Raw genomic sequence first — 27,313 nt, 5'->3', positions numbered from 1 at the left:
GGCTGGGATGGGCTCCAGCACCCCCCGCGACCCTAGTGAGGATCAAGCGGTACGGAAGATGAATGAATGAATGAATGAATATATATATATATTCACATACACACATGCGTGCACACACACTCTCTCACACACACACACACACTCATTCTTATACACGGCACACACGGGCACTTACTCAGTCATTTGCTGTCATTTTCTTTCAAGGTAACCTAAGTACGTCAAATAAACGCTTGATTTTCTTGGTTCTTTTCTTCCCAAAAGCAGCCGGTGGGCAGACAGGGAACAAATTACCTTTTTTTTTTCTTCCCCCCTTCTTCACCCGCGCTCCTCAATCAGCCGCTCTTGTTGTGTTGTGTAATTATTGACTGACTTTGTGAATAATGACAGTGCGCCCCCGCACCACCTCGCAGACGTTTATTTTTTTTCTTCCCCGAACACGCGTATAACCGTGACAGGCAGCAGCGTCATCGAAGACTGCTGGCGGGGGGGTTTGGGTTGACGGTGTGGCCCTATGGTGGACTAATTGCAGATTCTCTTTCATTGCTTAATTAGCAGCTCAAATAGGGAAGATATCAAATCAGCTAATTTTCCGCTACAGATCTTTTTTTTTCCGTTGAAATTTGGGGATAGAAATTTTAAAAGTGTCAGCACCTCAGCTCGTAGACCCACTCAGACGCAAACACACTAATCAGTGATCGGAGGGGGGAGGGGGGGGGGGCTCGAGTGCATTTCTCCCGCAGGAGGAGAGAAGCAAAAGAGGAGATGATGACATCATCAACTTTCTTGATCTTGTGCCTTTTCTTGTGATGAATGTGTCTGTGATGCATTTTGTTTTTGTCCTCTTTTGAAACAACCACCAAAAACAAAACAACAACAGCAACAACTCTGACTGCTTTGTCCTTTTTGCTCTTGCTTCTTTTCTTATTTTTTCTTATTCTTTTTTTGTCTTTTCATTTTTTTAAACGTTTTTTACCAGTAATCTTTTTTGAATTTTCTCTTTTCTCTTTTTCCCCCTCCCCTTTTTTTCTGAACCCTAGGTCCGCTCACAAAAAAACACGATGAATCTGCAGCCAACAAGCCTCGAGACGAAGGTATTTTTGATGCATGTTTTGCCTTTTTTCTTGTTCGCCAGTCTTTTTTGGGGGTGTGTATGGAAAACACACCCACATGCATACACACACACACCACTAGGTGGCGACGATCTACACAGTCGCATAAATGTGCTGACGTTAACCCTGGCTAGGATGACCACTCTTGATCTGGAAGTCACCGTGTGTGTTTTCCATTCTCATCACCACGTCCGAAGCGACCTTGAACGCACCGCGGCAGCTTTGTCCCCAAAATGTAGATGAGCCCTTATGACAACGAGGCACACCATGATTGGACCTCAATCCCTCAGCTCAAGGGTGAAATTGCTCCAGAGTCCACAAATATATATCGCTGGCCAATAATATCAGGTTGGTTGGGGCGGGGGGGGGGGGGGCAACCAAGGACACTTGTGGCCCCCCTTGGAGGATGTTAGCCGTTTATCTCCTCGCTGCAGCAGTGGAGCTGATTTTATCATCCTTCTTGTTTCTTGACACTTTTTTTTTTCCTCTTGGGGGTTGTGTGGAGGGAATCTTTTTCTTCTTGGACATGTTTGAGGCTCTTTCCCGGGGCGTCAAACTGGTTCAGAATAGATGAGCACCATTTTAAGCTGAAGACTGGATGGCCTTCCTGCGCGGGGGTTTGAGGGGGAGGACAGAAGCGGTGTTGCCACGGTTACCTTGAAGAAGTAACAATTTTTTTGGGGGGGGGGGACTGAATACAGTACTTGGTTTTAAAAGTTAATATTTTTCAACAAACAAAGTGATTAGAAGTTTCTTCGTTTTTTGGATGAAACAGATGTCGACATAAACTTAACAACACTTAAATGGAAATTTATAATGGTGATTTTAAAGAATGAAGTGTTTTTTTAAAATTATTACACATAAAATAAAAGCCCTTTTGTTGACTGAATAAAAGTTCGTATTGTTATTTCAAAAAAAGATCCATCTGGTTTTACTTGTCAGAAATGGCAAGTTATTTTTATTTTGAAATAGCCTTTCTAGTCTTCGATCCACAGAAATATATTGTTTGATGGCAGTCTGTTTTGGCCAGACATGTTTTACTGTGTATTTTGTCATGGCTGAATATTTATAATGTGCATTTTTTTTTCTTAATATGATGATTAAATGTGGGGACCTCATGCAGCCACACAGCCTTGAGGGTCTTTCTCTTTTAGCTCGAATGTGCTGTCGTCAATGTTTTGTTTTTATTTCCAATTTGACACATCGTACTGTTTTTGAAGCTAGATAACACTTTGTCAACAGCACAGAATATTCAACGTACCTTCATATTTTTTTTTCAGCTGACACATACGCAAAAAAGTTACTGAATTTCCAGCCTGAAAACACAAATCTCTCTGCTTCCTCCTTTGGGATTTTTCACGTGGCCCTAAACGCGACATAGCACATACGTGACGTCACTCTCTCCGGCAAAAACGCATTTTGTGAAATCCCACAATACTTGTCAGTTTTCCTTCCTTTTGGCTTCTCTCATGCATAATGCGTAGTTGTTTGCCCCGTGTCTTAATTCATTTTTAAATTTGTTGCCCATGCGCAAAGGAAAATCATGATGGGGAAAAAAACACTCATATATTCATTCATTCATTCATTTATCTTCCGAGCCGCTTGATCCTCACTAGGGTCGCGGGGGGTGCTGGAGCCTATCCCAGCTGTCTCCGGGCAGTAGGCGGGGACACCCTGAATCGGTTGCCAGCCAATCGCAGGGCACACAGAAACGAACAACCATTCACACTCACACCTAGGGACAATTTAGAGCGTCCAATCAGCCTGCCATGCATGTTTTTGGAATGTGGGAGGAAACCGGAGCACCCGGAGAAAACCCACGCAGGCCCGGGGAGAACATGCAAACTCCACACAGGGAGGCCGGAGCTGGAATCGAACCCGGTACCTCTGCACTGTGAAGCCAACGTGCTAACCACTGGACTACCGGGCCGCCCTGTAGACTATTTCATTCATTCATTCATTCATCTTCCTAACCGCTTGATCCTCACTAGGGTCGCGGGGGGTGCTGGAGCCTATCCCAGCTGTCTCCGGGCAGTAGGCGGGGGACACCCTGAATCGGTTGCCAGCCAATCGCAGGGCACACAGAAACGAACAACTCGCACTCACACTCACACTCACACCTAGGGACAATTTAGAGTGTTCAATCAGCCTGCCACGCATGTTTTTTGGAATGTGGGAGGAAACCGGAGCACCCAGAGAAAACCCACGCAGGCCCGGGGAGAACATGCAAACTCCACACAGGGAGGCCGGAGCTGGAATCGAACCCGGTACCTCTGCACTGTGAAGCCGACGTGCTAATCACTGGACTACTGGGCCGCACCCTTATATATATAAAATAATAATAATAATTAAAAATAAAAATAAAAATAAACTACTTGAAAAATATTGGAGAGGCCTGTAATTGCCAACATGGGTAAAGCTCAACCATGAGAGACAGAATGAGGGGGGAAAAACTCAAAAAATTACATTAAACATGGTGGAAAATATGTATTTGGTCAATACCAAAAGTTCATCTCAATACTTTATGTACCCTTTGTTGGCAATAACAGAAGCCAAACGTTTTCTGTAACTCTTCACAAGCTTTTCACACACTGTTGCTGGTATTTCGACCCATTCCTCCATGCAGATCTGCTCTAGAGCAGTGATGTTTCAGGGTTGTCATTGGGCAACACGGATTTTCAACTCCCTCTACGGCTTTTCGATGGGGTTGAGATCCGGAGACTGGCTAGGCCACTCCAGGACCTTGAAATGCTTCTTCCGAAGCCACTCCTTTGTTGCCCTGGCTGTGTGTTTGGGATCATTGTCATGCTGAGTGACCCAGCCACGTCTCATCTTCAATGCACTTGCTGACAGAAATAGATTTTCACTCCAAATCTCTCGATACATGGCCCCATTCATTATTTCCTTTACACAGATCAGTCGTCATGGTCCCTTTGCTGATAAACAGCTCCAAAGCATGATGTGTCCACCCCCATGCTTCACAGTGGGTATGGTGTTCTTCAGATGCAATTCAGTATTCTTTCTCCTCCAAACACGAGAACCCGTGTTTGGAGGAGAAAGAATAGTTGGGAGTTTTTTTCCCCACATTCTGTCTCTCATGGTTGAGCTTTACCCATGTTGACAATTACAGGCCTCTCTAATCTTTTCAAGTAGGAGAACTTGCACAATTGGTGGTTGACTAAATACTTATTTGCCACGCTGTATATGCTTAGCTCACAGTGCAGAGGTGCCAGGTTCAATTCTAGCTCCAGCCTCCCTGTGTGGTGGAGTTTACATGTTCTCCCCGCATGTGTGGGTTTTCTCCGGGTACTCCGGTTTCCTCCCACATTCCAAAAACTTACACGGTAGACTGATTGAACACTCTAAATTGTCCCTAGGTGTGAGCGTGAGCGCGGATGGTTGTTCGTCTCTGCGTGCCCGACAATTGGCTGGCAACCGGTTCAGGGTGTCCCCCGTCAACTGCCCAAAGACGGCTGGGATAGGCTCCAGCACCCCCGCCGCGACCCTTGTGAGGATAAAGTGGATCGGAAAATGGACGGATGAATGGATACGTATGCTTCCGATACAAGTGTTGTCACTTGTTGTCACTGTCGCCCCCAAGAGGCAGTGAGTGGTACAACAACTTGATTGGGAATGAATGGTAAGTGGCCAATTTCTGTGAGCTGAATGTCATTATTATTCATTACTATGCAGTAGCCAATTATGACCTTGTAGAGAACTATAATGGGTTACGTTAATCCTGACTGTAAAAAAAAACATGTCAGTTACCGGCGTCACTGGACAGAGAATAACAGCAGGTTGTTTGGTTTCAGTTTCTGTGAAACGATATTGTGGGTATGCAATTAGGTGTGCTACTAAAAAGAGAGCAGTTGAAATGGCCGTCCGCTACCTTATTTTGTGATACGTCCAAAGATTGCGCACACGAACGAGGCGGGAGGGCCAGCTGAAAGGTCATCACGAGGCTTGTCGGGGTTGATCACGCTCATCACCCCAACACGCTGTGCTCCGTTCTGACTCCGTTGCCTCCAGCCACATGATTCCCGGCCGCGCCTTTAAATGAGCATCCTTATCGAGCTCCGGCGACAGCACAGCTCGCGTGGCCTCCATCCAAGGGAAATAATGGCAGCCGAGTGAAGTGTGGGAGGTTAGCATTTAGCAATTAATTAAAGTGCAGAAACAAATGACCGACTCCAGCTGTTAATTTGGAAACTGTCAACTCGGACTCCGGGAGGTGTAGATCCCAACAATATGGAAATCCCCGGCAAAAACAAATAGGAAATAATGACGGTCTTTGATTAATATGTTTTGCTTTTTAATATTGTGAACAAGTTTTCTTCACAGCCTGATTATTTTATTTCCAAGCGCTGGTCCGTCCCCGGGCGTTGACCGTTGATGCATGCGTATGAGCTTTGGATTTTTCCAATAAGCACTGCCGGCGATAAGAATACCGCGCGTTCGACTGTGTTTTAATTACAGTCTGAAATTGAGGGTCATTAAGACGTGGTTCCATTTCTCATCATGATTATTTGATTAAATCCTGTTAAGCAAGGCAACTTTATTTGTGTCAACATGACACTCTTATCGACAGCAAATCCAGATTGCGTGGCAGAGGCAAAGGAAAAAAAAATGTTTAAAATGAGATTAAATCAAAGGATCCTAATCAAGATGAACATTAAAGTAGGATAAATACATATATATATATATACAGTATATATATAGGCCCGGTAGTCCAGTGGTGAGCACGTCGGCTTCACAGTGCAGAGGTACCGGGTTCGATTCCAGCTCCGGCCTCCCTGTGTGGAGTTTGCATGTTCTCCCAGGGCTTGCGTGGGTTTTCTCCGGGTGCTCCGGTTTCCTCCCACATTCCAAAGACATGCGTGGCAGGCTGATTGAACACTCTAAATTGTCCCTAGGTGTGAGTGTGAGTGTGAATGGTTGTTCATTTCTGTGTGCCCTGCGATTGGCTGGCAACCAATTCAGGGTGTCCCCCGCCTGCTGCCCGAAGACAGCTGGGATAGGCTCCAGAACCCCCCGCGACCCTAGTGAGGATCAAGCGGCTTGGAAGATGGGTGGATTATTATATATATACATTATATAGACAATTTAGACTGTTTCATTAACCTGCCATGCGTGTTTTTGGAATATGGGAGGAAACCGGCTCACCTGGAAAAAAAAAACCCACGCAGGCCGGGGAGAACTTACAAACTCCACACAGGAAGGCTGGAGCCGGGATCGAACCCTGCACTTCTGCACCGTGAGGCAGAAATACTAACAAGTCATCCACAGTGTCACTCTCCCGGTCTGAGCGCTCTCTCTCTCTTTTTTTGGGGGGGGGGGGTGCTTTTGTTTTTACTTTCTCCTTGTGTTTAGTCCTGAGTGGATAGTAGCAGTACCCAATTAAGGCGGCACTGTTGCATTCGAGGGGGAGAATCCTCTCTGACAGCCTCCCCTTGGAGTCGTCAAAGCTTCTCCTTTTTCAACTCAATCGAAAATACATGAGAAATGCCGTCATGTCATCTTTTTTGGGGATGGGGGGCGGAGACACAATAATCAGCATTTGGAATTGCGAACGGACAGACTGGACCGCAAGTATACGTTGGCGAAATGATTTCATGCATTCTTCGCTGGGGGAAGTCATCGAAGTCTCGCGGTGATTATCAAAGCGCCGTCCTTGCTCAATGGTTCGAACCTCAGACGGCCGGTGAACGGCTGGCTAAGGGCACGGCCTTGTGAGCGACGCATGGGGGGGGGGGGGGGAGGCTGCCCGAGGACGGTGTCACGTTTCTTTGCGTCGTCCGCGTGTGGACGGAAGCGAGCGAGGAAAGGGAACGCGTTCCCGTTGTCCGCCCTCGTTTCTGCCCAAACCTTTCGGTGGTTTCATCCTCGCCCCGCTGCCTCCATCTTGCCAATGTCGAATCCATAGTGCCGTTTCGTTTCAATGTACTTTTTACTGTTTACAGTCCTCACTTGGAACTTCAGTAAAGTTGGACTCTTGTTTTTCATGACATAAAACAAAAAAAAACTGTATGGGAATTGTTGCATGAGAAGAAATGGTAAATATTTGTGTAAGTTGAGAGGTTCCTTGTTTATGAATGGATGGCTCTACTTTAAGAAACGGCAAAATGAGAGATGGACTCCGTTTGAGTTATTTCAAAAACGTATTTATTTAGTTATTTATTATTATTTATAGTTATTATTTAGTTATTTCAAAACGCCTGCAGCGGAGCACGATCGAAAACACACACTTCTCGGCAATGGAATCACTTCCTGCTTTCCTTTTCTTCAGCCAATCAGAAGCTATCCACATAAAATATGTCTCAGCAATTATTAAACAACAGAATATAATTTAGCTCATCTTAACGTGTCATAATATGATGCACAAACATGTAATGATAAGATAACATACGCTTACATTTGAGTCATTTTCCACAAAATCCTGATGGGAACCTCTTCTCGAATCGAAATGAATATTGTAAATAATTAAATAGCATTTTCATCCCCCGTTATTGACCGCTAAGCGACGAGCCAAGATTCTCCTTTCTGTGCGTTTGAGAATATTTTCCGTTCCGGCTGAAAATGGGCCTTTCGCGCATACTTAGAAAGTCACAATCCATGGATGAAATGTTTTGTGCGTTAACAAAAGCAATCGAGCCGACGTGAAAGACTCGGGAGAGAAGCGGCGAAGGGGGGGCGGCGGGGTCAACGTGAGTCCAAGAGGCTTAAGGCTCAAAGATAGCGACGCCGGGCATGCAAGGAAAAAGAAATTAAAGGAGGGAAAGCAAGCCAGAACGCCTGGAATTGTGCCGTTTGTCTCATGCAGTGCTGGCGCCGAGACGCGTGGTTGCTTCTGTGTCACCCGAAAGCTCGGATCGACCTGCCCAATCCGCTCAATTTGCAGATTTCCGTAAGGAGTGAAAGCACCGGTAGTCCAGTGGTTAGCACGTTGGCTTCACAGTGCAGAGGTACCGGGTTCGATTCCAGCTCCGGCCTCCCTGTGTGGAGTTTGCATGTTCTCCCCGGGCCTGCGTGGGTTTTCTCCAGGTGCTCCGGTTTCCTCCCACATTCCAAAAATATGCATGGCAGGCTGATTGAACACTCTAAATTGTCCCTAGGTGTGAGTGTGAGTGTGAGTGTGAATGGTTGTTCGTCTCTGTGTGCCCTGCGATTGGCTGGCAACCGATTCAGGGTGTCCCCCGCCTACTGCCCGATGACAGCTGGGATAGGCTCCAGCACCCCCCGCGACCCTAGTGAGGATCAAGCGGTTAGGAAGATGAATGAATGAATGAATGAAATAGTCTACAGGGCGGCCCGGTAGTCCAGTGGTTAGCACGTTGGCTTCACAGTGCAGAGGTACCGGGTTCGATTCCAGCTCCGGCCTCCCTGTGTGGAGTTTGCATGTTCTCCCCGGGTCTGCGTGGGTTTTCTCCGGGTGCTCCGGTTTCCTCCCACATTCCAAAAACATGCGTGGCAGGCTGATTGAACACTCCAAATTGTCCCTAGATGTGAGTGTGAGCGTTAATGGCTGTTTGTCTCTGTGTGCCCTGCGATTGGCTGGCAACCGATTCAGTGTGTCCCCCGCCTACTGCCCGGAGACAGCTGGGATGGGCTCCAGCACGCCCCGCGACCCTAGTGAGTATCAAGCGGTTCGGAAGATGAATGAATGAATGAATGAAATAGTCTACAGTGAAGCAGAGATGGAGTTAGGAGGAGGGCACCAATTAGGTTGGAGTGAAAAACAACAAACGGTGCCAATGTAAATAAACAAGATTCTGCATTTATTGTCAAAGCATTCACCAGTAATTTCGGGTCAATTTTCTACTTGTGACTCTCATGATTTTCAGTTAGGGGGCGCTGTGTCCCCCTATAAAAAAAAAATGGTGTGGATCCCTGATCTTTATCAACGGACATGACAAAACCATTTGAATCAAATAATCACCCTGACCAGAGAGCAACCAATGATGATGTCATCAGGCCGATGAGGATGAATTTGAAAACATCAATTTTCAGAAACGGTCCCATTGAGAAGAATTTAAATGGAATGGGACAGGATTAGAAAAAAAGGCCCAGGGCAGGTTTGATTGACTTGGCAACAAAGAGAGACTGAAATCTGATTGGGGGCGGGGCATCTTGCATGTATATTTTGTGGAAGCATTGCCGCTAAGGGAAATGAATCCCGTTGAAGAAAAATGGCCTGTTGCGGGTTATACGAATACAATTTCAAGGAAGAAATAGAATTTAGTTCGTAAAAGTAGCAAAGCAAGCCTCGCTGCCAGTTTGTTTGGCCTAAATGAGCAAAGACAGCGGGGAGGGGGACAAGGCAGTTGTAGCTTCTGCTCCTGCCGTAGGCTCCGTAAACAACCTGATATGGATCCCGCGTGATGGGAGGCCAGTGAGGACGAGGCGCAAACACTTAAATGCCAAGGTGCGTTGTGTTCTTCAAGGTGTTATTTATCCTGATCAGAGCAGGTAGCTGTTCTTCCCCGCCGCGCCGCCTCACCACATCCGCTCCACCTTTTTTTTATTTTTTAAATAAATGTAGGTTTTGCCTCACTTGCGCTTCTTGTGCCGAATGCAGCAGCAGCAAAAGCAGCGTTTCTCTCTGATTAGCAACTTAATGAATTTCTCAAAACGCAGCATTTTTGTTTGGGTATGTTGTATATCGTTAGTTATAGAAATCTTGACAACATATATATGCAGACGAATAATCCACTTACAAAAGAAAGTGAAAACAGTACATTAAAACACAAATGAATGATACTAACACATGCGAAGCGGGGAAGGAGCTCAGGAAGATAAGAGGGTAGCAAGGCCATTTCAACATTTTGAAAATGGTATCTTCGTTCCTCCAGTAACGTCTGCTGACACGTGAGGTGGGATGAGACCATTTACAAATTTTAAGACAAATAAATGAATCTTAAAATGAACTATAAAATGTACTGGGACCCAGTGAAGAGAATCCAGAATCGGGGTGATGTGCTCCCTCTTACGAGCTCCAGTTAAGAGGTGAGCAGCAGCATTTTGGACCAACTGGAGATGCTTGAGGGAGGACTGGCTGACTCCAAAATTAAATGCATTGCGATAATCTAGCCAAGATGTAACAAAGGCATGGATGATCATTTTTAAGTGCTCCTGAGAAAGGTCGGGTTTTACCTTAGCCAGCTGCCTAAAATGAAAGAAGCTAACTTTCACAACAGCACCAATTTGCCTGTCCATTTTAAGACCCACAGTCGAGACTTTTGGCTTTTGGTCAGACATTAGGGGACCCAGGTCAACAGGATGGGATGTACAAGGGCCACTGGGACCAAACATGATAACTTCTGTTTTCTTTGCGTGAAGAAATTCTCTGACATCCAAGCTTTGTTTTCCTCGCGACGGGACAAAAGTGGTCTTAAGCGCTTTCAAATAAAATCTATTATTATTATTATTATTAAGGCATCTTTTTTTTGCTCAGCGGGACATAAATACGATTGTCATCTGCACAGCAATGGAAGAAATTACAAAGGATGGAACTGAGGGCAGCAAACACAGTGAAAACAGCAGGGGCCCTAAAATAGAACCCTGTGAAACACCACCTGCCAAAAGGGCAGAGGGGTACTTCGAAGAACCTAGGCTGACAGAGATCGATAGATTGATCGATAGGTTGATACAGAGGGTTAGGCAAGATGACTGAAACGGATGTCATGATACAAGTACTTCAAATTGGTCGATTGTCAAACTCTACGCTTACGTTACTATATGTTTTTAGATTGTGCACGTGTGTTTGATGTTTAAAGGCCAAGTCCGTTTCAATGCCCCTTAAACACAGTCACATCCACTTTACCTTTCCTTAGCTGGCATACATCCTCAACGAACACACACTCACGCACACACACACACACACACACACATGAAGACAAACACGCACAAACACATCTCGGCTGCAATCAGTTGGCCCCGCGATCCATTGCACAGTAACGATTGGTCTTTCAGGCAGCGTCGCGGCCTGTGGGCCAGCTCTGCCGCTGTGCATCTCATCAGGACCCATTCATCACCGCACGTCTCTTCTCCAACTCTGGTCCTCCATCATTGTGGCCTCCCAATAACCCGCACGCATGTGACACTCGTCTCGTCACTGACACACATGGGCATACACTACTTGCCAAAATATATGCTGACCCCGAAATGCACTGTAACTTTTTAGAGTTAATTGGATTTCAAAAGGTCAACTGCGAAGTCATTTTAGAAAATCCCAAATGAAATATGTTTATATCAGAAGTAATTAAAGAAAATATATTAATTAAAGCATGAAAAAAATAGTTGCTATTTCATATATTCAACAAAGTGAGATACCGATGAGCGTCAAACCCGGAAAGTGTGATGTCACTTTCAGACAACAACAGCGGGGCTCACCATGGAAAGTGTACAAGGCCAGTTAAAAATTGATTGGGAAAGCGACGTTTCAAACGTATCCGAAGGGATCCAGGTTTTCCGAGGGTTGCAGAGAGAGGAGGTTGTTAGCAAGATGTGTGTTGGAACATACATACTGTATACGAGCCAGATGCTCAGGATGCGCATAATGTGCCTGAATGGCCGGACATTGAGTGGAGACGAGATCCACTGAGACTGGAAGAACGGTATGATATATAGGCTGCGGGTATTACCCTCGCGTTATTGTTTGCATTTCGATGCTTTGCAGTGCTGTAAATTGCGCACCGTGGGATGACCCACTTGGTCGATATACTCCCGCTAGACACTGACAGCACACATTATAGTGTATTGGTGTCTGTTAATATAGTTCTGTTGGCCACTGCGCACCTTATATCTCCAGCATTGTCAGCTGTAAACCATGACAGATGATTCCATCCAGGCACTCACATAGTTTGAATGTTTTCGTGCAGGATTACATCCACGTATAATACTTGGAACCGATTGCGTTCATAAACAACAGCCGGAGTCGTTCAATAATCAGCACGCCTAGCTTTTTTTGCAAATCCGGTTGAGAAAACAGAGGTCTTCGAAGGGCTTGTAAGAAGAATGCTCATCGGCACCGGCGTGAAATTCATCCTGCTTTGTGAGAACGAAAGTGGATCATTCCAATTTTCTGGTCGTTTGAAATGCCCAATTGTTTTTTTAACAACTCTTTGCCTGAATGTGAACAGTGCATCGCCACACATCGCCGAATAACTCGATAACAATGCCAAAGAACAGTAAATGGGACAATTTTCAATGCAGTACAATGGCTGACCACCGACGCGGCATTCTGTAAATGACGTCACTCGCCGGAGAATGCCGAATAAAAGCATTTTGGTTGTTAAGCATGTTGCTATGGGTCTAACTGTGAACCTGGGTGGGTTGCGTGACAAAGAGTATGCAAGAAATAGTTTTATCCATCCATTTTTAACGCCGCTCACCCTGAAGAGCACATGTGTCAAACTCAAGGCCCGGGGGGGGCCAGATTTGGCCCACCACATCATTTTACGTGGCCCGTGAAAGCAAATCAAACACGTCAACTTCCATAATGCTTGCGAAAATTCATTCATTCATTCATCTTCCGAGCCGCTTGATCCTCACTAGGGTCGCGGGGGGTGCTGGAGCCTATCCCAGCCGTCTTCGGGCAGTAGGCGGGGGACACCCTGAATCGGTTGCCAGCCAATCGCAGGGCACACAGAGACGAACAACCATTCGCACTCACACTCACACCTAGGGACAATTTGGAGTGTTCAATCAGCCTGCCACGCATGTTTTTGGAATGTGGGAGGAAACCGGAGCACCCGGAGAAAACCCACGCAGGCCCGGGGAGAACATGCAAACTCCACACAGGGAGGCCGGAGCTGGAATCGAACCCGGTACCTCTGCACTGTGAAGCCCACGTGCTAACCACTGGACTACCGGGCGCTTGCGAAAATCTCTGCCAAAATTTTAAATTCTCCCAGCTCCTCTTTTAGCTCATCCTTACAGCACCAACATTGTGTTGTTCTATGCAGAGGATAAAGAACATATGACTATCTCTTTTGTTTTTTTGTGTGTCTGGTGTTGCTGCAATCTCTGTCTTCAATCCGTTTCTTAAAGGGTTAAAGCGCTGCCACGTAAATGCTAATGGCCATGTGCATTAAGATAGCAGATTGAATGGCGAAGCTATGTGGTTGCTTTTCAAGACTCTGCTCATCAGTCATCAGTCAAGCAGCTGTATGGCGAGGGGAGCAGAAGGTGGCGTCCCGGGGCTCGTCGGCGGGTGGTGAGCCGAACACGAGTGCAGGCCTAATGGTGCCTTTGTCTACTGTTCTGCTTGAGAGCATCTGGCTCCTCGGGGTGCCAGCCTTCTGCCATCTCTACCCCTCTTGTTCAAGTTTTCCGAGCGGGGTCGGCGTGTTCACCCTCGTTGCGCCGTATTTACTGTGCTCCCAGGACAATTCTCTTGGACTGCCAAGTTTCTGTGCGATCAAAAAAACAAGATATAAATAATTTCAAAACATTACCTCCGTTAATACAGCTTTTAACCCGCGCAACTCAATTGAGAACAAAATATATTTTCGACAGGGAAAGTAAAATTACACAACTGAGGTATGGTTGCAAAAGCGTCCACATCCTCATGAAAGGAGATGCAGCTGTATTCAGATTGCACCAATCTAAGTCTGAATCGTATTAAATTGGATTCAGCACAAATCCTGCCATCCTATCAAGTGCCTCTTTCTTTGGCAATAAATATAAAGTACAACAAGCGGCCCGGTAGGCCAGTGGTTAGCACGTTGGCTTCACAGTGCAGAGGTACCGGGTTCGATTCCAGCTCCGGCCTCCCTGTGTGGAGTTTGCATGTTCTCCCCGGGCCTGCGTGGGTTTTCTCCGGGTGCTCCGGTTTCCTCCCACATTCCAAAAACATACGTGGCAGGCTGATTGAACACTCTAAATTGTCCCGAGGTGTGAGTGTGAGCATGAATGGTTGTTCCTCTTTGTGTGCCCTGCGATTGGCTGGCAACCGATTCAGGGTGTCCCCCGCCGACTGCCCGGAGACAGCTGGGATAGGCTCCAGCACCCCCCGCGACCCTAGTGAGGATCAAGCGGTTCGGAAGATGAATGAATAAAGTACAACATAGGAAGCAATTGCAGGAATTTCCAGCAACTCCTGGAACAGCTGAACTTTATTAGGGGCAATTGAAATCAAGGCAAACGTGTGCTGACTCCTATTTAACATTAGTAAGAATGCCATTGGCAATTTTTAAACACAGCCTCCTTGGCACTTACTACACGTTCAACCACATTACTTCAGTTGTATAGTTTTGGATTCCACAATGACTACAGTGCAGTGTAAATGTGCAGCAATTGCTGCATACGTGCTTGGCCAGAGGAGCTCGAATGCAGCTGCAAGGGAGCCGTCCGTCAACGAAAGGGATCGATCCTATTGATTTGCAAACAGGTACTTGGGATGCATTGTTTCCAGAGAACGATATGTCACTGTGTAGTGTGAGTCCAAGGGCCTTGTGTAAAGTTGATAGCTCAGCATGGGGCCAGTGTAAAGACCAATGCAAAGAAAAGGCATGACTGGAGCACTGACGTTGGTGATGCCAGGTCACTATGGCAACAACAGCAGATTTTTCTCCTCATCACAAACCAATATGGCATCCAGACGATTTCTAAACGACAATTACGGCGCGTTGCTGCTCGCGTGAAATACTTTTGGGTCATTTTCCCGTTGCCGCAGCCCTGCCAGCGCACAACAATAAGCATCCGAGAGAGAATATGTTTCCTGGAAATGGACCACTGGGGAATTGACCCAGAAAGATGTTGATGTAACCGTCCTTGCAGCTCAGCGCCGGAGCCGCTGATTTATGCATTTGTAAGAGAGTCGAGGCGCTAGCCGAGGGGGGGGGGGGGGGGGGCGGGGAGGGGGGGGGGGGGGGATTATGGAAATGTGGGATAGAAACACAGCTGGTGGTCTGTCATGAGCTGGACAGCAATGGACGCGGGACACCCAACATTGGATGTTGATGTCCACCGCCCCCCCCCCCCCCCACACCTCTTCCCATTCTTTGTCTACCAGTGGCAGACATCATGGCTGATGCTACCTTTTCCTGCCCCGCCGCTGCCTCAGTTCTTCTCTTCTGCATTCACGTCTCGCTGGCCTTGATCTGAAAAGATACATTATCGGAGTCCAAAAACAAATAGATAAACATGTTCAACACGCTTTCTGGAGACGTTCAAAAGGAAACCTTGGCTTGTTTGTGCAAGTTGTTATCGACAACCGAAATGACCTCAAGCTATTTTATTTTTTTTACCCTCCTCCTCCCCCACCAAGCAACAGTGAGGAAAAGATGTGAGTCAAGAAATACATTTTTTTGCATCTCTGGATGGTAATGAAGATGCACATCACTTCACAATCAGCAAGACTGCTTGCGCTATTATTTTAAATTAGCCTAAATTGTTAAAGTACTGATCAAACTACTTTTTTGTTGAGCAGGGCTCCTCAATCAAATGTTGGAGTTTAATCCGACCTTACAATTTGCTCTTATTATCAAAAGCAACATGTAATCAAAGACGATACAATGAAGTGTCATTAAGCCCGTGATGTGTTCTTGCTTCTCCTTTTGCAGATATTCGCGACCGCAGGAAGAAGCCTGTGATGCTGTTCATACACGGAGGCTCGTACATGGAAGGCACTGGCAATATGTTTGACGCCAGCGTCCTCGCCGCCTACGGCAACGTCATCGTCGTGACCATGAATTATCGTCTCGGTGTGCTGGGTGAGTCACGGAGCTTTTGTATTGATTGTTCTGATTAACAGGCTTGTGTGTCGCTCGCTAAATTGGGATACTGAGAATGCCAAAAGAATTTCTCGCTTGCGCGGTTCTACAAACAAGAGAAGCATGCTTGCGTAAATCTGTTGATCACCCCCAGCTGAAGTTTACTGTTAAACTGACACAAACAAAAGAGAATTAAGCATTGTTTATACGGTCTAAACACCAAAGTATTCTTATCTAACGGAAGTGAAAGAGGGTGATTCAAAACCTCCAACCAGCTGCTAATCTAACACACGCGGAGCAACAACACATACGAACTCAACAGGGTACAGGGGCCACTGGGAATGGACACCATAATTTCTGCTTCCTTTTAATTGAAGTTGAAAAAGTTCAATGCCATTCCAGCTTTGATTTCCTCCAGACACGACAAAAGTGGCCTTCAGGAGAAAGTTTCCGTTTTGCGTAGCAGGATCTGATTGTCATTTGCAGAGCAGTGAAAGGAATGACCATCCATTGGTAAGATGTAAGCAGCAAAAACAATGAAAACAGCAAGGGCCCCAAAATGGACCCCAGTGGAACCCCAAACGACATTGGGGGCAAAAAAAAAACTGAGCATACAACAATCGTCTGCAGCAGGCAGACGTGCAGGAAGGCCCGCGATCCCTGCACACGTGAATTTGCAGGGAACCGTAAAATACATAATAGCCCGCCCGGCACTTGACCTCATCGCTGCTCGGCTGCCGTGGCGACAGATGTCATGAAAAAACCTGGCGAGATGAAAGTGAGACAACGCATTTGCACGTGATCAATGACTGCGGGAGCAGAGGGCATCAAAGCGCGCACGCACAAAGATGAGGGTGAGAGATGAGAGAAGTGGTGGCATGAGAGAGATGAGTTGGAGGCCGGAGAGCGGGAGGGGGGAGGTGGATTTGCCCGTGTTGCTAAAAATAAAACCCGCAGAGCCGCTTCAGTGTGCGGCAGAGCCCGTGTTGTTGCACACTCTTGATGTGTGTGTGTGTGTGTGTGTGTGGTTGTGTGTGTTTGTTTGTTACACATTCTCGCCACAGTTAAGGCACCATCTTATCCCCTAGGAGTGCCACACACAAAATGTAGGCTTTCGAATTAATTATGTTTTAAAATGCTCTTAAACACACACAACACACACACACACACACACGCACACACACGCAAAGCGTGCTTGTCGTAAAAGCTAATGAATTCCTATTAAGATACTAGTGGGGCGAGCGGGACCTGAAAGGCCTTCCGGCTTTATTCCTGTAATATATTGTCTTCATTTGCTTCTAATAAGTGTGTCAATCTCACTTTTTTTTAATCCAATCACATTTCAGCATCTATGTGTTGCCATGCCAATCTAATCCGCTCAGGGTCCTCCGAATCGAGTGTGTGTGTGTGTGTGTGTGTGTGTGTGTGTGTGTGTGTGTGTGTGTGTGTGTGCGCGAGTGTGTGTAAGTGTTTGTGCGCACGCGACTGCGTGTGCGTGTGTGTGTGTGTGTGTGTGCGTGCATGTGCGTGCGTGTGTGTGTGTGTGTGTGTGTGTGTACATGTTTGTATGTGCACGTGGTATCACGCAGCCGCGTGAGAGTAACCTGACATGACTTGAGACAATTTTCGAGACACATGAACAGAAGAGCTCAAGCACATTGCCATGATGAACACACACACACACACACACACACACACACACACACACACACACACACACACACACACGATAGATCAATACACTAAATTCTCAGTCTCCATAGCAACATCCATAGGAATTGATGCAAAAAACGTTATTATTGTACATTATGAGGCATGAATCTTGTTGTCTACGGTGGCTCTGAAGTGCCAAACACAATGACAAATAAATAAGCATTAACAGCAAATGAAAAAAAATCACAAGAGCACATGAAAAAAGCCCCACAAAAAATGATTGCAACACTCAATTAAAAACAAAACAGCAAATTTAAAAAAAACAACCTTATAATAAATAATAAAAATAGCGAAAAAAACAACAAAAACTAAACATTAAGTCATCACTACAGCAAATGAAAAAAAATGACTGATCACCACCGCAAATCGACAAAACACAAAAGCAAAAACTGATCACAACAGCAAATGAATAAACAAAAACAAAATCACAACAGCAATTGGAATATTTCAAGACTATTAAAAAACTGTTTAGTTATTGTTTTTGTTTGTTAGTTTATTTTTGTTGTCGTATTTAGTTATTTGTGGTCGCTATTTGCAACTCAGAGGCGACAAACGTCGTCCTTGTTCAGTTTTGACATTCTCCTCACCACTCGCCAATCAGCGGTCCCCGCAGGCGTTCACTCGATGGCGTGTTTGCGACTTTACCACTTTGGTTACCTGCCTGCCTTGCTCATCAGGGCTCCTTCATTTCCGCTCCCCATTGTCCCTCTTCATCGCAACCCACTTTTTTTTTCTTTCTTTTTGCTGCAAGTGCCCGGCAAAAACGGGAGTTATGGGCCCGATTAGGCGGCTGCGTGTTTCACTGTCAAAAGCGTTGTCGGCGGGGAACTGCGGGCCACTAATAGCCGGGATTGATCATCATTACGCTTTGAGTCGGCGCGCGAGGCGCTCCCGGGATAACCGCGGGACGACGCCGTTCCTCCCCGCGCGGGGGGGGGGGGGGGGGGGGGGGGGGGGACAATGGCTTACTGTATTTGGGGCATATTCTCAGAAGGCTCCAATCTAACGGGGATGAATGACCCAAGATGAGTAGGATGGGAGCCGAGATCAGAACGCCCAACCTCAAAACTGACAGGCGGACGTGGCAACCGGTCGAGCGCCGCGCCGCCGCTCTCCGTTTGAGTTTATCCCGAGGGTGATTGATGAGGTTCGTCCATCCAAGCGCACCTTCGCGGACGAGCGACTTGCGCAATGTGCTCCCGCCGACTTGGAAGCCGCGAATTGTCTGCTCGCTGCGCCGCAGGTAAACAACATATGGCGGCGGAGATGCTTGAGTGCCGCCCGGTTAATGTGACACTGCGGGACGGCATTTGTTTTCTGCCGCGTTTTGACACGAGGCGCCGAAGCACCTCAACAGTGACGCCTGGCGTGGGCGTGAATGGCTGCCAATGGACCGGCTCGCCTTGTGTTTATTCATTCAATGGCTGCTGACAAAACCATCTGGATGAATTTTGAAGTGGGCAATAATATCGGCTCATATTCAGGCAAATCCAAACGCGTAGATGGACAGTGACCCGAAGCACACGTCGAAGGCCACCAAAATCGTTTTTGAAGGCTCTCGGCGTAGTGTTTGGCAATGGCCAAGTGGTTCACCTGACCTCAATCCGGTTGAGCATGCTGAAAATTGGATGGACCTGATTTGCATAGCAGTGAAAGGAATGACCATCCATTGGTAAGATGCAAGCCAGGGGCAGCAAAAACTATGAAAACCGCAAGGGCCCCAAAATGGACCCCAGTGGAACCCCAAACGACATTGGGGGCTAAAAAAAAACAAAACAAAACAAAAACAGAGCCTACAACAATCGTCTGCATGTTTAGTCAAAACTGGCAGGACAGTGTGAACTTCTTTTTACAATTTTTTTGCCACGCCAGGCTGTTTTTTGCGAGCATAAAATCAAGCTATTATACACTCGAATAGGTCCAATTTGAATGGATCTCTGTGGGAAAGTGCCCTTGTCGGGTTTGCCCCCACCCCGACGGTGACATCAGAAGCCCTGACGCGTGCCGGCGGCCCTCCAGCACAATCTGAAGACATCTCCGCTTATCTCTGCGTCGTTTCTCATTTTCCCGCTTTCTCGCTCTGCCCAGTCCTCCGCCTTTGGCCTTTTTTGCGTGCCTGGCCACTCGACACGCCGCTGCGTCCATCATGTATTGTATGTTCCAAAGGCGCGCCGTAGTTTCATGCGAGATGATGCGTACTTGACGGCAGTCTCGCTATCGCCCCTTTATCATCCCATCAAACCCGGCTGAAGGAGCACCTGGGGCCACTGGTAGCATTTGCGCACAATTACTCACCCCCCCCCCCCCCCATGCTCCAAAATACACAGATACAACACAGTTCCCCGAGGTTTGAAATACTAGTCTAAAAAAAAAAAAAAAAAAAAAAAGAAACGCGAGCTTTGTCTTACGATGTGGATGTCCAGGTGACTTTGTGGAGAGGTGGGGTGGGGGGTTATCCTGGCTGAGCAGATGTGAGGGGCGGAAGGAGCAAACGGGACTTGGCGCTTGATCTGACTGCTTGGCAGTCTTCCTTTGCCTTCCTGCCCTCCGTGTCAGGCCAGAGAATATGGTGCAGGATCACAGGCCCAGGGTGGGGCTTTATAGTTTTGTTTTTTGTTTTTTTTTTAGATCACCCACTCATGTACAGTACAAATGCAAATGAAAACCCACATAGTTTAAAAAGTCTACACACCCCTGTGCAAATGCAAGGATTTTGTGATATAAAAAGGTGGAACCAAGATCAATGTTTTTTTTTCAAGGTCACCTATAATCTATGCAACTCAATTGTGAATAAAATAAAAATAAATTATCATAATTATAACCTGGGGGGCCGGTAGTCCAGTGGTTAGCACGTCGGCTTCACAGTGCAGAGGTACCGGGTTCGATTCCAGCTCCGGCCTCCCTGTGTGGAGTTTGCATGTTCTCCCCGGGCCTGCGTGGGTTTTCCCCGGGTGCTCCGGTTTCCTCCCACATTCCAAAAACATGCGTGGCAGGCTGATTGGACACTCTAAATTGTCCCGAGGTGGGAGTGTGAGTGCGAATGGTTGTTCGTTTCTGTGTGCCCTGCAATTGGCTGGCAACCGATTCAGGGTGTCCCCCGCCTACTGCCCGGAGACAGCTGGGATCGGCTCCAGCACCCCCCGCGACCCTCGTGAGGATCAAGCGGTACGGAAGATGAATGAATGAATGAATGTTTTGACTGCTATTATGAACTGCTCATCATTCACTCCACCTATGCAATTATGAACAGATCGAAATAGTAGTCGGTGTTGCCACAAAGCCCATTAGTTCATTCAGTACCAACCAATTCTGGACCAAGTCTGAAAAGACGTTTAAAAACGTCTTTGGGAGTGAATGAGTTAGAAGAGCTGAACTTCACTTGGTGTTAACCTGAGTCGTTTTAAATGTATGCCATGTTAAATGTGCACTGACTTGAATTCTAAACACAACCGCACTTGCGCAACCACATGACAATTTGGTTTTGCTTCCTCTCTCGAAGAGATCGAATGATTTTTTTTTTTTAACCCAGCATTTGAACAGGGTGTGTAAACTTTTTTTTTCGCCGCGATACGTGGTAACTATCAAACCTGAGCAACCTCAGCTTCTGCTCCCTGACAATTACAGATTAGCACCCGCTGTTGATTTATACATTAGATCCACCGCATGGATAATGCATGAAGTGAACGCAGCCAAACACTGCAAGGGGCCCTCCAGCGTTCTTGCTATCATACAGTTTGTGTCAAGTGCTCGAATTCCTTGCGGCATGCTCTTGATTTTCTCCCACCGCCTTTGGAAGGACTGTTGGCAATTCTGATCACATAGCTGATCACGTACACATTGAAAAGGACACGTAGTGGGGATCTGTTTATTTGCCTATATATCACTCTGAAAAAGCAATAATTGTCCGACTAATAATAATAATAATAATAATAATAATAATACATTTTATTTATAAGCGCCTTTCAAGACACACAAGGACACTTTACAATAACAAAAAACACAAAACAATACGGTTAATAGGTTATCGGATTTTTCATTCATTCATTCATTCATTCATCTTCCGTACCGCTTGATCCTCACTAGGGTCGCGGGGGGTGCTGGAGCCCATCCCAGCCGTCTCCGGGCAGTAGGCGGGGGACACCCTGAATCAGTTGCCAGCCAATCACAGGGCACACAGAGACAAACAACCATTCGCACTCACACTCACACCTAGGGACAATTTAGAGCGTCCAATCAGCCTGCCACGCATGTTTTTGGAATGTGGGAGGAAACCGGAGCACCCGGAGAAAACCCACGCGGGCCCGGGGAGAACATGCAAACTCCACACAGGGAGGCCGGAGCTGGAATCGAACCCGGTACCTCTGCACTGTGAAGCCGACGTGCTAACCATTGGACTACCGGGCCGCCCTGGTTATCGGATTTTTCTCTGTCAAATATCAGAATGGTCATCATTTAAAAAAAATAAATAAATAATCCACATCAGTCAGGCCGTAATTTGAATATTGATAAATCATCAAATTTAAATCCTCGTGGAGAGTTGGAAAGGCAAATAATTGGGGAGTATGATATTCCCAGTATAAGAGGAGATGAGAGTTCGGCCCATGCGCCCTTATTGAGGCAAGGCAGCAGTTGGATGCGCGCCGAGCGTCCTGCCAGGGTGAGATTAGAAAAGGACGGACACGGCAAGAAAGTGGGACAGCAATCAACTCTTCGTGATTGCCTCAGGTGTCCCGCGGGACACATCCATCCGTCGCAGAACTGCCGCGGAGAGTCCGAGATGCGCATCCGTGAATGCAGAGGAGGAGGCAAGCCGTGATGGAACCCGAGTCCAACAATTACTGTTGTGGTCCATTTCAGTTTGGGAACTGTAAATCCTGGTTTGTTTCCAGCACTGGATGTGGTAGGCGGATGGAAGGACAGCATTTCGTGTTCTGGCAACCACACGATGACTGCTTTTGTTTTTCTGTCCATTCTGCGAGAGAAAAAAAAAGTCTGTCCTCACCCTATCAACTGACCAGCAGGTGACTATTGTAAGATGCCAGTGGAAAACTTATCTAAAATCTCAAAATAACCCACTTTTGAATTGATCACTTATTGGTTTTGTGTGCGCGTGTGTGTGTGTGTGTGTGTGTGTGTGTGTGTGTGGCCACCCAGTAGTCGAGTGGTTAGCGCATGGACCTCACAGTGCAAATTACGGCATCTCTGTGTGGAGTTTGCATGTTTTCCCCGTGCCTGGGTGGGTTTTCTCCGGGTACTCCAATTTCCTCCCATATTCCGAAAACGTCTATGACAGGCTGATTGAACACTCTGACTTGTCCCTCGGTGTGAGTGTTTTTGTCTCTGTGTGCCCTGCGATTGGCTGGCAACCGATTCAGGGTGTCCCCCACCGATTGGCCGAAGATGGCTGGAACAGGCTCCAGCACCCCCCCATAATCGGATCGGAAAATGGATGGTTGGATGGATATATGTGTGTGTGTGTGTGAGTGTGTATATATATTATTCATCTTCCGAGCCGCTTGATCCTCATTAGGGTCGCGGGGGGTGCTGGAGCCCATCCCAGCTGTCTTCGGGCAGTAGGCGGGGCACACCCTGAATCGGTTGCCAGCCAATCGCAGGGCACACAGAAACGAACAATCATCCACGCTCACACTCACACCTAGGGACAATTTAGAGTGTTCCATCGGCCTGCCATGCATGTTTTTGGAATGTGGGAGGAAACCGGAGTACCCGGAGAAAACCCACGCAGGCCCGGGGAGAACATGCAAACTCCACACAGGGAGGCCGGAGCTGGAATCGAACCCGGTACCTCTGCAGTGTGATGCTGACGTGCTAACCACTGGACTATCGGGCCGCCAGTGTGTGTATGTATACATATACATATACATACATACATATATATATATATATATAGAGAGAGAGAGAGAGAGAGAGAGAGAGAGAGAGAGAGAGAGAGAGAGAGAGATTGAAAGTGTAACAATCTTCTTTTCGGTTCAACGCAGAGGGGGGATAAAATTCAAGTCGATATGGCATGGCTCAGGTCGAGAGGGAACGATGCAATGAATATTTTATTGTCATTTTCGGTGGTCTATTCGAATGAACTTGTCAGGACTGTGAATATGCCATTTCCTCCGCAGATCTATCTCTCCAATCAAAGACGATTCGATACGTATCTCGACATATTTCAAAGTGATAGGATAGGATTTGGCGCACCAGCAAGCCTGAGTCGCGGTCCTCCTATCCCTCATCGCCTCTCCATTCCGATCCCGACACCTGTACCGCTCGCAGCTTCTCATCAAAGAGACAAATTTGTGACGTGAGCTCAAGCAGCCGCGCCACCATCACGTTTGCGTGCGGCGGAGCCCAAATGTGACAAAATTTGATGTTCTGGAGCGCCACCTCCATCTCCCCATATCAAGGTTTGCTAATGAATCATGAATCTATCGTAAAATCACATCCTCAAACGACGCGCGATGTAAATATCCTTGCTGGTTGTGGAAATGTGTGCAATGTGAGCTTTCCCTCGCTTGTGAGTCAACAGATATTTACGCTGCTTAAAAATAGACGCATATGACGGTGATTTAATTAGTGCCTGCAAATGTTAATTATGTAACAAATAGACAACCTCTCAATGGAAGCTTTGCAAATGCCAAGTTGTCAACGTTTTGGAAACACGCTAAAGTCAAGAAAGCAAATGTTTATTTTTTTTGTAGGCACAGTTTTGGACACGGTCCGTGGACGAACTGAAGGGCGATCGGTATCCCACAAACGTACACACATGAACAAAATACAGAACAAAAAAAAATATTTATTCATCAACAAAAGCACAGCGACAAAGTATAAACAGAAATGGCGGGTCACGAAGAGCCAGGAAAAACAATGCATAAAGAAAAAGCCCTCGCAAAGACAAGCCGAGATTACGAAGGAAATGACGAGAGTCCAATCTCACGAAACAAAACAAGCGCGAGATGAGAAGACAAAATAATGTCTTACAATACATACAAGCGAGAGACAAGAGAGCAAAAATGAGAACACTTGAGCACGAGTAGCAAACAAGGTCAATCATCCAAAAGAGGCTCGATGATTCGCAAGTCCTTCACTACAATCCTGATTTGACAAACGCATCGGCAGCAGGTTTGCACGCTGGAGGGAAAGCCCTCCTCTGCCCCCTGCTGAAGACGCACAAAAACAGGATCATGAGAGGTTTTTATTATTTTTTTTTTTTGGGACTCTCACAGAATCGATCCAGCTCTGCACTTCACAGCAGCCGACTCCCATCTCCACATTCAGAACCCCCCCCCCTCCAAAAAAAAAATAGCAAACTGTGGTCAGGTGACCATTTTTCAGTTTCTTGAGGATCATTAATGTAATGTCTTCATAAATCAGCCCACGGAGCACAAAATGGAAGAAACTATTTTTGCCTCTCACGTTGAATTCCCTTTATTCACCGTTTTAAAGATGAATTGTGTGACTCTTTTCTTCATTTATTTATATCTTCGAATAGAGCGACAAGTTCGATGGTCCACGCTTCCCACCTTCACTTTTATGAACTCAACTTGTGGCCCGTGTCAGATGTCATTTTTTTTGTATTTGATATTTTTCCGGGCATGCCGAAGGCCGATGAAAAATTGGTCGGCGGGCCACAAATAGCCCCCCGGGCCGTCGTTTGGAGAGTCTTGTTCTGCGCAACATTGGAAGACGGCCGGGCGTCATCCGTCAAGGTTTTCATCAACGCCTTTCCTCGCAAACCCGAAGCGACGCCTTTGACAAACGGCGTCTGCTCTTTTTGTCCAGATGTTTACACCTCAGACGCTGATAGAAAGCACACTTGGGGGAAACGTCGGTAAAAGTGCCTCTTGGTCTTCGCTCTTACTCAAAGTGAGAACAAAGCATTTGGGCTCGGACATCCTGGAGCTCTTCGAGGAAATCTTTCAAGTCATTAATTATCCTAACGCGCCATCCCGGAGATGTGTCGCAAAAAGTGAAAGGCGCGAGCGTCTTTTAATGAGACATCCCGAACTGCTCCATCTCCCCTCGCGGAGTTCCGACGGCTCGGCGAGGACGCGACACCTCGACAGTGAGACGCCGCGAGGGCCCGGCGAGGCCGCGAAAGCGATCCGTATTGTCATCGAAAGCTTGGAACTCACTGAGCGAAAACAAACCGCAGAGCTAAACTTTTGTTGATTATTTTCGATGATGTCACCTTTTTTCCCCCCCTTCTCTCGTTTGCACTCCATTTTTTTTCCCTGTCACAGACCAATTAATCTTTAATAGGCCCCCCATGTCATTTCCTCGTTATAATCAGAGAAGGAATGGATTCCGAGGGTAAATGAGGGATAGTGAGAGCTCATTAGTGGACTAATCATTCCTAGCCCTGACGTGCCGAAAGAAGAGAGAGATGGAGGTGAACGAGGAAGGAGGGCGGAGGAAAACGACGGCGGCGGAAAACCCAATATTATTCAAAGCGGAAGGATAAACATATCTATTTTGGGCGGTACACATTGTTAAATTGATAGGAGGGCTGTGAAAACGGCATTCTTTTTCTATTTCGTGGCTCACTTGAAAAATCTGTAATCAAGGCGAAATATAGTCCAATACATACACTGGAGCGCTTTGCATAAATTCTTTATCCTCTTTGAAGAATGACTCTTCGAATGAGTGCTGCACTGATGAGCTGAGAGGAGCTGAGACATCTCAATGTCGGGCTGTCTGACATACAGCAAAATCTGTGTTGCAGGGGAGAGTGTGACAAAAAAACCGTTTCAATCACCCGACAACAATTTTGTTGTGTTTTGGGGAAGGCTGGAGCGGATGATGTAGTCCAGTGGTTAGCACGTGGGCTTCACGGTGCGGAGGTACCGGGTTCGATTCCAGCTCCGGCCTCCCTGTGTGGAGTTTGCATGTTCTCCCCGGGCTTGCGTGGGTTTTCTCCGGGTGCTCCGGTTTCCTCCCACATTCCAAAAACATGCGTGACAGGCTGATTGGACGCTGTAAATTGTCACTAGGTTTGAGTGTGAGTGCGAATGGTTGTTCGTTTCTGTGTGCCCTGCGATTGGCTGGCAACCGATTCAGGGTGTCCCCCGCCTACTGCCCGGAGACGGTTGGGATGGGCTCCAGCACCCCCCGCGACCCTAGAGAGGATCAAGCGGTTCGGAAGATGAATGAATGAATGGAGCGGATGAACGTCCTATTTCTTCATTTTGCTGGGAAAAGATCTCGGTTTTTGTTTGCCTTATTTTGTAGGGCCAGTTTTTGCAACAATGTATTTTTAGGCCGGCGGGTTGAGAGCCGAAGCGTACCCCCCGCCTGCCAAATAGAGAGCCGACCTCCCCCTGATAACTCCGGCTAGGGTGAGTGCGATTGTCCCGTGCTTTGGGCCGGCAGTTTTCGAAATGGACGGTTGTTGGTTGAAATTCAAGAATTTAATCATTTCCCTCGTCTGCTCTTCTGCCTCCGACCTTTTCGGAACTTTGGGCAAAGATGAAACTCCTCCACTCGGGCCTCAAGTGTAATTAATTTTGAAAACTATATATTTTTTTAAAAAAACAGCAACATTTCTCTTCATGTGCATTATCTTTTATCAACTTTTAAGGCAGCTGCCTTGATTTAAATTCTAAATCTGAACATTGTATATTTTGGGTGCGGGCTGCCTCCCTTTGCATCTTTTTATGCCGCTTTGTAAATTATTCATCAAGGCCTTTTCGATGCCTTTGATGGCAGTCGGCGTGTCAGCCTCTCGCTACCTTTCAATATTTCACCAAAGTTCTTTACACTCGGCAC

The 27,313-nt window shown here is 46.8% G+C and overlaps 1 protein-coding gene and 1 long non-coding RNA gene across 6 annotated transcripts in view; both read left to right on the top strand.

The window, feature by feature from the left end:
- Positions 1-27,313, top strand: part of LOC127602482 (uncharacterized) — a 250,228-nt gene that overhangs the window by 205,142 nt on the left and 17,773 nt on the right. The gene's annotated exons all lie outside the window — the stretch shown is intronic.
- The window catches only part of nlgn2a (neuroligin 2a), an 89,321-nt gene that overhangs the window by 47,261 nt on the left and 14,747 nt on the right, over positions 1-27,313 (top strand). For 4 of the 5 annotated variants that reach the window (XM_052067908.1, XM_052067899.1, XM_052067890.1 and 1 more), the window contains one exon: positions 15,674-15,823. In XM_052067908.1, the coding sequence (XP_051923868.1) occupies positions 15,674-15,823 (150 nt within the window). Of the gene's footprint in view, positions 1-1,037; positions 1,092-15,673; positions 15,824-27,313 lie in introns of all 5 variants that reach the window. The other variant, XM_052067918.1, reaches the window with a different exon arrangement.

This window comes from Hippocampus zosterae, chromosome 1 (assembly GCF_025434085.1).
Source record: "Hippocampus zosterae strain Florida chromosome 1, ASM2543408v3, whole genome shotgun sequence".
NCBI classification, from domain to species: Eukaryota; Metazoa; Chordata; class Actinopteri; order Syngnathiformes; family Syngnathidae; genus Hippocampus; species Hippocampus zosterae.
The sequence above is the reverse complement of the archived record's forward strand: the minus strand, read 5'-3'. Positions and strand labels throughout refer to the sequence as shown.